The sequence below is a fragment of the Bombus vosnesenskii genome, unplaced genomic scaffold, assembly GCF_011952255.1.
Source record: "Bombus vosnesenskii isolate JDL3184/JDL3185 unplaced genomic scaffold, Bvos_JDL3184-5_v1.1 scf7180000014527, whole genome shotgun sequence".
NCBI classification, from domain to species: domain Eukaryota; kingdom Metazoa; phylum Arthropoda; class Insecta; order Hymenoptera; family Apidae; genus Bombus; species Bombus vosnesenskii.
This window is the reverse complement of record NW_022883502.1, coordinates 96,711-111,422: the sequence shown is the minus strand read 5'-3', so window position 1 is coordinate 111,422 and position 14,712 is coordinate 96,711. Positions and strand designations below refer to the sequence as shown.

Here is a 14,712-nt window from a genome sequence, read left to right as displayed (position 1 = left end):
GCTCATATTGTTTACATATCATGCGTACTTTGGCATAATTTACTATCCTTGTCACATCGTGGTAGTTTTTACGCTCCAGTTTAATTAAAATTATAGATAGAAATGAATATTAGTTGACTTTCAAGATTGCTTCCTAATATATAATATTATATAACATATAACATACAATAATATCAAGGAGGAATTGTAGTGTTTTCGCTATATCTCTGAAACTTATCTTTTATATCTCTCATTTACTACTTAAGGGATGTGTTGAAAATATTTATTATAAAAAATGATTAAAAATTATTTTGAAAATTATTATTTTTGTTAAATTTCTTTCATACGTATCTATGTGGAAAAATATGTTTGTTTTACGTATTTAAATAGATATTTATTTTTTAGGTCACATCGTAAAAGTTTTAGATCATGTACATTTAAAACCGATTCAAAATAGATAAGAATATTAAATGATAATTCAGGTTATCATATCGACTGACATTATATTCTTATTAGCTTCTTAATGAAGTTCCCATTCCATTTGACAAGATGTAGAACTTCTGTTATTTATGCGACTATTCACCAAGACATTAGTGGAAAGCATTATACTTCACTCGGTTGATATTCTAATGAATTATTTCCTTAATAATCTATGTAATACACGTAGATTAGATTTGATTTGTAAATTTAAAAGAAAATAATTTTATACCATATTTAAGGAGAAAAACATAACTCTTGATAACTATATATGTAATATGATGTATTACAGTTAATTATCTAATACTTATATTGATTGAACTTCAATTTATGTTTTGCTGTTTTAAAAAATAATTATTTAAATAATTCATCCAAAAATTCTATAATTACATTACTGAAACAAATATATATATATACCATTTCGCTTATTTTTCTTTATATTCCTTACAAAGTCATATTCTTTATTTAATATATTTTATGCGAAAACATTTTGTTCAATAATGTTTCAATTTTAAGACAAAGCACTACTTTTTTCTTAAATTTTATTCGACTTACTTTTTACATGAAAATTTAAACATAAATGTTTGTATCTTTTTTTCAACACTTTTATCCTTTTTTTTTGCTATGGAAATTAAAAGAATCTTGTAATACCTGTAATCTTGTCAAGTTTTGTATAATTTTAGAGATTAATTTTATAATCATATCTTTTTTGTTTATTTATCTTTTTGTTAGTTGAGCTGTGCCGCGCGACAAGTTACAAGTATATTTCTAGAAAGAAATGTTTCCCGCATTTACGTAAGCCATCGATGATCGGAGGGGAAGCTGGCCATAGAGCATCGACGCCGTTGCATCTAGCGGCTTGCTTTCGGGTGGACAGTCTTAATTCTGCTCCTGAGCGAGTCGCTTCGTCATTAGTTTTCTTCTGGTACATCGTATTCAGTGACGTCTCCATATTTATTCCTTTTTTTCCGTCTCTGTTTCCTTCGACAGATTTAGCATTGCACGCATAATCACGACGTCAAAGCTGCACAGATCTATTATTTCCTCCTTATCAAGAGTTTTTCTTGAACGAAAAGAGAAAGTCACGACAAGTATTAAGATAATGTACTTAGTTTAATATTCGACAAGTTATAGTTAGTTTGTTTACTTTGGTTGCAAGCGGAGTTTCTGCCTTGCCAATCGAACGATACCTGTTGGACTACAAGAAATCGATCAACGTGCACACACGATTCTACGCAATGTACGTATTCACTTTATTTAATTCATATTTTTCAACATCCTTCCTTTTACAATTTTATGTCCAAGAGTTATGTCAAAGTTCGTGTCAATTTTATATAGCGGTTGCATCATTGATGTGTTTAGCAGATAATTATTCATTTCATTAAACTTTTTTTAGAACTGGGATCAATGCTTTTTATCATCAGATTTTTATAAATTTATGAGATTCATGATCAAGCTATCATAATTCACTATATTCGCTGTAATACATAATAGAGGGGAAAACTATTATTAGTTACCTAAATCTCAAACAGTTGTTGGGTTGATAATTACTGTTTTTGTATTCGTACGTAATGATTGAAGAAATAATTTCTTTTTAATGTCGTAAAAGTTTTATGTTGAAATACGTATATAAGACTGGTGCAATGCTGTCAGTTTTCTAAGTTTTCTAGGAATGTCAAAATTTTTAAATTGTTAAAAAATCATGGTAAACAGTCACAGTAATTGAACACACTGTACTTTGTACAAATGTAACATATTAGTAGTAGTAGTCGTAATAGTTTACTAGATTCTTTATGAAGTTATAAAACTTCCTGCTTACATCTTAACCTCTTTTTATGCACAACTTCGTATCAAAGAATTATACATCGTACTTATTTTCACAGCTAAAATCCATACAGAGAACGAAAAGAATATACACCTTAGGTAAACTTTAAGCTATACAAAACTATATACAATTCGTCAAACGAATCAGAAATTTTTGCAATATCTACAAACACTTAACCAATATGAAACATATATATATATATAATTGGTAATGTAATAACGTTTTCGATAAAATTTAAATTTGTAATAAAGAAAAAAGAATATACAGGGTCATTGGTAACTGGCGGTACGAGTGGAAAGGGGGTGATTCTACGCGAAAAAAGAAGTCGAAAATATAGAATGAAAATTTTTTATTTAATTTTTCCATCGAGACAACGATCTACAGTGAGATCCGTTATAACGAGACGCGATAAAGAGCAAAGCCTCGAACGAAAAATTTTTATTCTATATTTTCGATTTCTTTTTTCGCGTAGAATCAGCCCCTTTCCGCTTGTACCACCAGTTACCAACCATCCTGTATATAAAATATTATATAAAGTAATTTAAAAATACATATTAAAGCTGTATAATTTTTTATCAAATTCCTGTGTTCCCTCCTTATTTATGATATTTTTTAATATAAAAAATATCTATAATATGTTTCTAAAACTATTTAATAAAAATATTAATAAAAATTTAATAAAAAAGATTAATAGAAGTGTTCTTTGCTCGTTAAGAATTTGCTTTCTTAAACATAATAATACATTTTTAATAACTTAAAATTAGTAATGTTTTTAATTATTACAACAAGTGATTTGTAAACACAAACAGATTAATTTTTCCCTTTCTATTCCTTTTTTCTTCCTTTTCCATAATAAATTAATATAATTAATTCTATATTTTAATTACCTTTTAATGATAAGGCCATGAAACAATGTGTACAATTGCGTTGTAATGTTATTGAGAAGTGTAAATAAAGTAACTTACATATTGTTTTACAAAAATGTACTAGAATAATAGATATTTTATAGAAAATATCTTTTTATTTATTTTTTCGTTTTATTACGAAAATCAGAAGAGATTTCTACGATTTGAAAAAAGATATTGTATACATTTTTGGAAGTCTTTACCATGATAAATATTAAGACACAGTATTTAATAATGTAAAGTTACTGAAAAAAGATACTAAATGAAACGTTACGTTAACACAATAGTGTCCATTGCTACTAAAGCTACCGACGGCTAAAGTATCAATCTATTGAGTTGGCAACTAAGTGATTGCGGATTTTGTCATTAAGTGGTAATATACCAACCTAACCTAATATACCAACGAAATCAAAATAAGAGCTATGCATATATTATATAATGCAAAGAAAAAAATAAACTTTTCTATAAATTCTATAAATCCATTCAAATATCGAAAGATGCATCGTTGTAAATCTGGGAACTTTTAATAAAAAGTTATAAAATAGCTATTTTGAATATCATGGCCTGTATTTGTACAATACTCATTACAAACTAAAACTGAAAGTTATCCAGCGTTTCCTTGTATTTCATTTCGATAGATTTCAAGGAATTTCCTGTTGAAAACATGCCGAGTAGCAAAACCAGAATCGCTATAATTGGTGGTGGAGTAGCTGGACTGGTGGTAGCTCGTCATACAGCCGCCAAATTGGACACTTACAGTCTTACGTTATTCGAGCAAACCGATCAAGTTGGTGGTACATGGATTTACACTGATGAAACCGATGTCGACAAGCATGGACTACCGGTTCATAGTAGTATGTATAAGAATCTAAGGTTAGTGCAACATTTCATTTGACATTCTAGTCGCCATTTCTCGCTTTACTTGTGGTAATTTAATGTCAATTACTTCATTGATACACCCTTGACAGACCAAATCTACCAAGTAAATAGTTTACCATTCAATGTCTTGACATAATTATAATCTTTCAATTTATGTTAATTTCAAAATTAAATTTTCCAGGTAACTACTTAAATTTATAATATGTTTTTAAATAAAAATTAAAATTTTTACATTTTAATATCAATTTGTAATCTATATATAAATTCATAATATACATATGTATTGAAAGTTATTATCATATTATATTACATATATAAAGTTATAATATACATTTATAAAAGAAATAATAATTGCTGACAGTCGACTGAGTGGTGGGCAATGTGGGTAGTCTATGTTCACTATTCAACAATTTCTTTGGACTTTGCCAGGCAGCAGTGTGTAGTGTGTAATGCTGACATTGCCCAGGTTATGTCGAGTTTACATACCCCGCACATACAGTAACATATGATAGTGGCACAACTCAAAAAATTTCAAATTTACTTTTATTGAATGTCTACATTATGTTTGCACTCTCATCATGTAAATATTTATAATTCCATCAGATTTGCTTCAGAAGGTAAGATTGTTATTTATGCCGCTATCAGTCTGGGCTTAGTTTTACAGCAACATTGACTCATCTTCAATTATTTTATGATACCATAAGTGGAAGATAGTACTGCTTTCGAGAATAATAGCATATTTTGTGTCAAGTCGAACTTATAATATTGTTAAAATGTCTCACGAAGATTTCTTTATAAATTTTGAATCGCCTCTCCACTGAAATTCACGTTTTCTGAGTTCTGTTACTATGAAGAACGAAGCAGTGATATGTCTACATCAAAAGATGGCGTTTACAAGATTACATTTATTAGATAGTTAATGATTTACATGTTATTATGTAGATATTATCATCCTTGATATTAGTACTGCAATAAATATAAATACTATTTAGCCGTAATTAATACGTTCTGATATTGGTCAAAGAAATACAGGGTGGTTGGTAACTGGTGGTACAAGCGGAAAGGGGGCGATTCTACGCGAAAAAAGAAGTCGAAAATATAGAATACAAATTTTTCGTTTGAGGCTTTCTTTTCGAGAAAATCGACTTTGAATTTTCGCTCGGTAGGGGTGCACTTTATCATGTCTCGCTATAACGGATCTCACTGTAGATCGTTGTCTCGCTGGAAAAATAAAAAAGAAAATTTTTATTCTTCGCAGACATTACCATAACTTGAAGGTATTGTTACATTTTAACATTGGATAGGTTTAATGCCATTGAACTTGCAATAATTAAACTATATTCGCGTTAAAACTCATAGCTTAATGGATAATATGAAAATTTCTTTGGTAGAACACAAAGATGTTTCCGTTTACATCGTTTGGCAAACAACTTACCAAATGAAATCTTTTAACGGCACCGTTTTCCTGAATAAGATTACGTACAATTTCGCTGTATGTAAAATTATGCCGAAGATGTTTTCGTATATTTTGGAGAAGCTTTTTTATATTTTGGACAAAAACTGAAATAATTTCGGCAGGAAAAATAAATAAAAGATGAAAGAAGGTAGAATGTCTGCGATACAAAAAGTAAATAAAAGGTAGAAAATAAAGTAAAACGTAAAAAGTAAAGTAACAACTAAATAAAAAAGAAAAGTGCAGAAAATGGTGTTTACGAAGTGAAAAATAAATGAAAAGAAAATAAAGTTGTCTATGGGCGATAACCTTTAAGTATGTATAAGAATTGTGCATAGATTAGAAAATTAAACTACACTCAGATTGAAAAATAAAAAGATACTATTTTTATAGTATTTTTATTATATTATTTTATTATTATATTATATTATTATTATATTTTATAGTATTTGAATTTCAATTTTTTTTATTGTTTCAATTAATTTTATATAGTTGATGTGTGCAATAACAGAAAGATTTCAACTAATTATTACAATATCGTTGTAATGAAATATGTGGTTATATAATATCTTAAATCTGTAATAAAGTCAGTTTAAACAATTGTACTTTATCTGTTTTGATATTTTAAATAATTAAGTAGTAATAACATGAAATACTTAACGTACGCCATTGTCTTAGAAAAATATAAACAATCAAAATGAGTAAAAATTAGGAATTATAATCTTTTATTGCTGAAATGAATACTGTTGTTGTAAAGTACATATAAGCTTGAGCATATAATTACATAAGACAATTTAATAACAAAGCCTTAAAATCTTTTAAAATATTAAAATGTTAAAAAAAGTTTGTTAAACATAATACATCAACATAAAACAAGATGTAATTAATAATGCATAAAATACAAAAGAAACGAGAGAAACAAAAATAAAGAAGTGACTAGTGCAGTTATAATAAAACAAATTATCGAATAATCGTTATATTTTTTAATCTAATAGTAGCAAATATTTATTGTTTTTACGCTCATTACAATACATTGCAAATCACAAAAATTATTATACATTGCCTGCATAATTAGTATTGAAAAATATCTTATCTAAGATAAGAATAAGAAATACTTAGAATTTACTGATAGAAATTGGAATAATTGCTTTTACACGAAACGATTTCCAAAATGATATTATTTATACTGATCTTTTTATTTGTACTATACTACGCGACAATATACTATATTATGCTACTATATTATACGATACTAGACTGATAAAATTCCATTTGAATGGAATAATCTGTCATGGTGGAATAGTTCAGATGGCAAAATACAATAATTTCGGAATTAAATTCGAATGCAAACCAAATACCGTTCACAATTTGGGTTATTCGATCAGCGATGCAAACACAGGATCATCGATCGTATTTGTTTTTACGCCATTTATACAGTAAAATGGTTCTAGACAATCTAGCTGGTTGCGATAAACTTTGCTGACACGCGATACACTTCTTGACATAGTAATGAGACAATCGCTTTGGTAAGCTGTTCCGGAAATTGTTAGAAATGAAATAAAAACACGTGATAGTAATAAAGCAGTAAAATATTAAGAGCATAGTTTGAAGTTCTTACATATAAAATATGTTTTTCCGCTTGGTACTGAAATATTACAATTTTGATTTTGGTGGCCTGTATTTATGAAAAAATTAAGAACCCTTGGCATCTAGAAAATGACAAACTGGAAATGATTGAAAATGAAATTAAGTAAATTAGTGTCTATGTTAATGCAATAAATAGTAAATTTTAGAAAAGTAGTATAATAATAGGTATGTGTATAAGAAACAAAACATGAATGTTGTGAAATACATAGGAAACCTCGAGGATACATTTCTGAAGATAACATTGGAGGTTAGAATTACAATCGAGGAAGTTCATAATCCAATAAAGTAGTTTTCTACTGATGGTTATATTTCTTCATTGATTTTGCTATTATCGCGACTAGTCGTTCCTTTCAGTTCATTCCGTTTAGAGCAATACTTAATCTAAACGTAACTATAAAAAGAAGTCGCACCATGATTCAGACTTAATGAATCGAAAAGTCATCTTCACGTTTAGAGTTAACGAACAGTTACAAGAACAATTACTTCACGATTATGCATACAATTCGTTAGAAGAATATTTTACAGCTCTTCTACGATTTCAATCGTATAAAGTATTTATTTTACTTAATTTTTAAACTAATAAATAACTTGGTTAATTAATTGATTTCTGTATATTATACAACACTTTAAAACAAACTCTGCATTAAAAAGAACAAGTCACTGCCAATCACTGTCAATCGAATTTTTGTTATCATTTATGTTGTAATCAATGTAATGTGTTAATACCAATTAAAAACATATGTCATAGCGTATTATGTACTGTACTATTTTACTGATGAAATAAGAACAGGAAAAGGAAATATTTTATATATTAAATATTTATAATATGAATAATTAATAATAATAATTAATAATAATTAAATATTTATATATAAATAATATTTATATATTAAAACTGTATATGTTTTATTTATAAATTATCACAAAAACGTCCTTCAAAATTTCGCGATTTGTAATTTACGTATTGTATCGATTATATTTGTATTGATATCATATGCATATCATAAAATTACATGCTAGCTCGGATGACACAGTGTTGGAACAATAAATATGTCAAAGAAAAATTTGTTTATGAACAATTACATCTTACTATTTTTATGTCTGTATTCTGTATTTTTATTTTTAGTTCAAACAATTAATTTTTACCTAAAATGAAATTACTTTTTAAAATTATGATTACTCTAGTTTCAATAATTTCTTTTGTACAACTTGATCTACGTACCATTATTGTTTATATATTAGAGATATTCTCTTGTAGAATGCAGAGATTTTAATTTCCATAGCAAAGTTCCTTTTTACTAAAGTTATGACTCACATATACATTCGTAGTGATTAATATTTGTACATTTTGACGATTATTAAAGGTTAAGCAAGATGTGTATTGCGCATATAAAATTTGATAACATACGATAGTATGTACATATTTGGGTCACATGTAATTACACTTATACAGTTTCCATGATTTTTGTTTTATTATAATTAGAAACATTCTTCGTCGATCTGTATGGAATATAGAATTTATTGCAAGAAGACCTTAATAGGTTATGAAGATGGTAGGCTTGCAACAAATTATACCTAAAGATACCCAAGTACCAAATGACGAGAATGTTTCTTAAACAAGAGAAGAATTCTGTTATTCTTACATTCTTGACTGTTCTTACCTATCTTCTGGTAAATAAAGAGTGCCACCTAGGCTTCCTCTATAACGAGCGACTGTTTTACCGAGCATATCACTAACATTATCGACAAGGCAAATGAATGAATTTGGATTTATCTTCTGATTTTCTAGGGATTTCAGAAATCCCTACGCTTTAAAAATTCTGTATAATCGTTTGGTCATATCTTGCTTAAAATATGTTGGTATCATACGGTCAAGTTCCTCATTAAAGCAAATATATACATTCAGCTTATTATAAAAACAGTATAAATTCCTGCTGTGATAAATTTACATCAGGCGTCAATGATTATTTATAAATACAGAAAAATGCGATACTGACACGTATGATAGTTGTGATACTTGTGTACTGTGATTGTTCAATCCACAATCGTTATCACAACTACGTGTCAGTACTCCACAAAATGAATATGCTGATACTGCAGGAAGATTGTTGATATTATTTTTTTATGCAAAGTTATCAATGATCTCATTGACAGTCTTCTGCTACTTCGGCTTATTAACTTCAATGCTTGTTCACATCCTTTATTGATTGATTTCTGCATGAATGATCTTACATTTAGCGACCTAGTTAGAAGAAAATGCAATTATGTAAATGGTATTCCTGCCTGAATAGATCTCTTTTCTGGTTCTTTATATAAGCCCAGACGATCAGCTTTGACATTTGACATTGTAACGCCTTTTTTCTTTTTGTAACATGTTTGTAAATTTTGCGTATTTTTAATTGATACAGAAAAAAGAAAATTACGTCTCATCGATTAAGAACTAGAGAAATTAGAAATTAGGAAATTTCTGAATTAATTGTTGCAATTATTTTACAATCATTTTACGATCGACTCAGTATCGAGAATGTAATAATCAAAAATAAAAGTATATATTTAAAAATAATTGTTAAGTAATTATACATTTTTAATGTTAAGTAATTAATTACTTGTAACAATGTTTCATTTATTTTAGGGTTAAATAATTTCTTTCATAAACTATCGTAATATGTTACAGAACAAATCTTCCTCGGGAAATAATGCAAATACCTGATTTTCCAATGACACATGACGAAGGGCCATCATTTGTTCATCACAGCGTAATTCGAGAATATCTTTCGGATTATGTAAAATATTTTAATTTATATCCGCATATAAAGGTAACGAGGCAGATCAATCCTTAAGTGACAAAATTTTAGTATCTCACATATATGTACGTTATCTTATTCTAAAAAGTATATTTTAAAGTATTAAGTAATTCATAAGATTAGTGTACCATAAAATAAATAATTTGCAATATAAATATTTGTACAGCAAATTATTTGTTATAAATTGTTGTTGAAAAATTCCTTTTCCATTGTTTCCATTGTTCAATTTAGTCCGGTCAGTTTAGTACAGTGTCCAAATTTAGCATTTCATCATTTGGCAGAGATTTCAATTCAACTATGTATATATAATATAATTATATATAATTATCATATAAAAATATATAATTGGTATCTGTGTCAATACAAAAGGAGTTTTTCAACAACAATTTGTAATTTCAACAAGTTTGTAGTAAATAATATAATGGAAGCTTTAAATATCGATTACCAGAAACGTTATAGACTTTCTCAACATAAAAATATTTAATTTTAAGTTTCATATATTTGGTACTTTCACAAAAAATTAATTATATTATAAATTATATTTCAGTTAAATACGCTGGTAAAGCACGTAGAACCAGAAACTTTGAGAAACGGTCAAACAATCTGGATGGTCACGTACGAGGATTTGGAAAGCAAAATAGAAACAACTAAAACGTTCGACGCCGTGGTCTTGTGTAATGGTCACTATACCGTAGGCCATATTCCACACATTCCAGGTATTGAAAGTTTCCCCGGCGAATCTATACATAGCCATCAGTACAGGGTACCGGAAGTGTACACTAGGAAAAAAGTTTGCATCCTCGGTGCCTCTTGGTCTGGTATTGATATCGCCATAGAAGTCTCGCAATACGCCGAAAAGGTACGCGGAATTTCATTAAGTGTTACTTTACCGTAGCTATGCACATATCTTTTCTGTCAATTGACATACAATAGTTTATTTATTCCAGTTTTGTTTCTAGCTTTAAACGCCTGAAGTAATATACAAGAGCTAAATTGAAAAGTTTCCATGCATGTGTTAAAAACTATTCTTGATGATTCACTTCTCTCCAAAAGAGAACTAGTTTTATTTTTGTTATATACATTTAATTATTTTATAATAATACTTTACAATTTTGTAATTAATATTCATTATATTCTACTATTATATATTAACAGTTGTGGGTGTTACCTGCGATTATATTATAATTGTCTCGACTGTATCCAATTAAATCATGTGGATATAAATCTCGTGACTAAATCCTTGTTGGTGTTATTAGTTTGAATCGCGTAAATTTTTCATGCATTTCACGTATCGTAAATCACGTAAATACAATGTCTTGCTAGCAGAAATACAAAAACAGTTCTACTCTAACTAAAGCTTGTTTTTGTAAATTCGATGAATTTTCATTGCTCATGATATAAATCATTTTTTAATTAATGCGTTATTATTTTAAAAATTGAAAAATTTGATCTGCGTTGTTTTTGTTATGAATCTCTCAATTGCATCAATGCTGAAACTTATGCGATTCTGTGTTTTTTAAGATTTCTCTGTATACATGAATAAGTTATTTACGACCATGATAGAAGGCATCGTCGTTCGCAAAAAATTATTCCTCGTTATCAGTATCTGCTAATTGATTGAAGAGTCGTGTTGTAATATGCAATTTGTTTGTTCTCAAATACAATGTTAATTGCTTTGAGATTAATTAATCAAAAATGATTTTTTATTAATTGTATATATATCTAAGTAAAATATTGTAAGAAATAGTTTCACATTTAGCTCATTATATATTACATATATTACATGTATTATTATTATATTATACTTAGTATACAGTGTAACAAAATGATATTCAATTCATTCCAATAATGAAAAGATCATTTTCATGGTGTAAGTGATTTAGATAGAGTTCCTATATCATATTATATGCGAAATCTTTTTTTTATATAAGTGAAATACAATAATATCCAAATACAAACGTTACTACAGTAAGCTTTTATCTTATTTCAAAAAGACAATATTTGAAAGATTGAAAATTCAAGTCTACTTAAAATAAGCTTTTCTGCATGCGTTTTCTCTGTAACTACATTGTTGAGAAATTACCTATATGTTTACCAATCCAGGTATATTTAAGCCACAACCTACCAGAACCAGTTGATTCGAGAATGTCGAAAAACGTAGAACAGAGGCCTGGAATTCAATCGATTCAAGGAAACATATTCATCTTCCACGATGGTTCCACGGCTGAAGTAGACAACTTCATATATTGCACCGGTAAAATGACTTGATCTCCTTCGTACATATAAGTGATCGAGGTATCCCAAATTAATTATACATAAGTAAGTGGAAGTTTGTCAGGGCCCTGTCGAATTTTCATTTTTTAACATATATTCAAATATTTGAAATTCTTCGTGTCTTTCTATTTTCTAAGTAAAATTAGATTGTACAGATTGTTACAAAATAATGATTAAATATTTGAAATAAAGATAGCAGAAAAAAGTGATAAAACTTCAGTTGCCTTCAGTTTCAAAATAGTAAATTTCAATTAAAGAGGGTTTTACAATACTTCAATCTATATATCATACTTTATTTTTAAATCATCAGATCAAATAAATCATCAGATTTATCAATATATTCTAATATTAATTCCCACTCTCCCATTTGAGTTGGTACCTTTCTCTTAATAATTTCATTTAATTTAATTATTTTATAAAATTTAATAAAATAAACTACTCCAACCTTATATATTTGTTTAGTCCCTCGGTAGGACCCTGACTTTCTCAACTGACCATTAATTGATACCCCTTTCAACGAAATCTTATGTTTTCAGGCTATAAATTTACGTATCCCTTTATGTCGACTAAAGTTGAGATGCGTACGGACAACAACCACGTCGAGCCGATTTACAAACACCTAATACACATGGATTATCCGAATTTATTCGTAATGGGACTGCCTGCAATAGTAATTCCATTTCCTATGTTTCACTTGCAAGCTCAGTATATTTTAAGCATTCTCGAAAATCGCATTAAGTTACCTTCTACTGAACAAATGCGCGAAGAATATCAGATGGAAAAGGAAGCTCTTCTCGACCTTGGAATTCCGGTATACATTTTATTAATTTGCCTAATATACACAATACCATTATACTTTTTTTTGTAATAAGGATTGAAAATCACTGCAGTATATCCGTCAGGTGATATTTTAATCTTTATTTTTCATTTGTTTCGTACGTCGCATGTATTTTTAATTTCTTAAGTCATAAGATATCGAAAAAAGCAGATATCGACTTGAGGTCGAAGAGATATTTTTTAATCATCAACAGATTCAAAGTAACAGATTTTCATTTTCCACAGATATCATGAAGAAAACCGCTGTCATACTTATATTAAATTATATTAAATCATTGATTATCTGTTATTTACAATTTGTATTATTGTATTAACAATAACTAATCCATAACTATTGAAAACAATACGTCGTAATCAAATGTTGTCTTAAATGGCACATGTCAATTTTAGGAACCATAATTAGTAATTTTCAAATTAGTAAATAGTCCTGCAATAAGATGTAAGATTTTTGTTTCGTTTTATACTATTTTCACAATAAGATTAACTTGAAGAATACCTATAATTACAACGATATCGCAACTTACTATAACATAATATTGTTTTAATATCCAAAACACAACGAAGAAATAAAATAAATTAATATTTTTACAGCTAAGACATATCACGAAACTAAAGGAACGGCAATGGGCGTATTACGACGAAATAGCTGCGGCTGCGAATACTGCGAGTTTCCCACCAGTAATCCGAAAAATTTACGATCACTCGAATGAAATGCGTGAATTGGATTTCACCACTTACAAGAACTACCAATATCGCATAATTGACGATGAAAATTTTGTAGTGTGTTATTGTAAACCTTGTTAAGCCTTAAACGCGGAAATCAAGCAGAGCTGTTCTAATTAACGAATGTTTTGCATAGAAATCGTTGAAAGTTCGCTATTACTTGGCGTTCAATGATATTTCTTGTGTTTTCTGTTCTATTAAGCTCAAGATCACTTTAGTGTCTTTGTTTGTTTAGCACTGAAATACCAGTGCACTATGTCTACAGTCTAGATAAAACAAGTCGAAGGATGATAACGTTTCGCATACTTCTTTACGAAATAAAGCGTGTGTCGAGACGAGAATGAACAGACATAGTTGCGAAATCGAACGCAGCAAACAAAGCTTAACAGCGACTATTTGTTCTGTAATGCTGTTTGATATATTTCGGTATCGTTTATATATTTGAGCGAAACTGCCAAGCTTGTACGTATATGTGCACACGTCAATTGCATTATACCGTTACTTGTGTCAATTAAAAATTGAGGAATTTTGTGAAATTTTGTAAAGTAGAAACTTATGTTAGTATGTGGACTAACAGGTTAATTTACTACTATGACTTAAATCTCCTTATTCATTATATAATTATGTTATCTGACTTTAATCATTTCAGAGTAATATATTACTACTTTTTTAAATCTAAAATTAAGTTTTTGAAGTTTAATATTATAACAATATTAGATTTAATCATTATTGATTCTTTGGAGAAATTCAAGGAACTTTGATTGGTGGTATCAAGATTCATATTAATTCTTTGCGTAGCTTCAAACAAGAAATGAGTACAAAAAACAAAATATAAATAATAAATTAATTTGGGAACAATGAACGAAATAAAATGAAAATCTCTTATCTATCTGCGTCTCTATCTCTTCT

General features: G+C 28.4%; 1 protein-coding gene across 1 annotated transcript; it reads left to right on the top strand.

The window, feature by feature from the left end:
• Positions 1 to 1,303: 1,303 nt before the first annotated feature.
• LOC117239985 (flavin-containing monooxygenase FMO GS-OX4-like) lies at positions 1,304 to 13,942 on the top strand. The gene is made up of 7 exons (XM_033505808.1): positions 1,304 to 1,696; positions 3,825 to 4,059; positions 9,840 to 9,981; positions 10,517 to 10,828; positions 12,073 to 12,223; positions 12,780 to 13,054; positions 13,672 to 13,942. The coding sequence occupies exons 2-7, from the start codon at positions 3,851 to 3,853 to the stop codon at positions 13,882 to 13,884; spliced, it is 1,302 nt and encodes a 433-aa protein (XP_033361699.1). The 5' UTR covers positions 1,304 to 1,696; positions 3,825 to 3,850; the 3' UTR covers positions 13,885 to 13,942.
• The last annotated feature ends 770 nt before the right edge of the window (positions 13,943 to 14,712 follow it).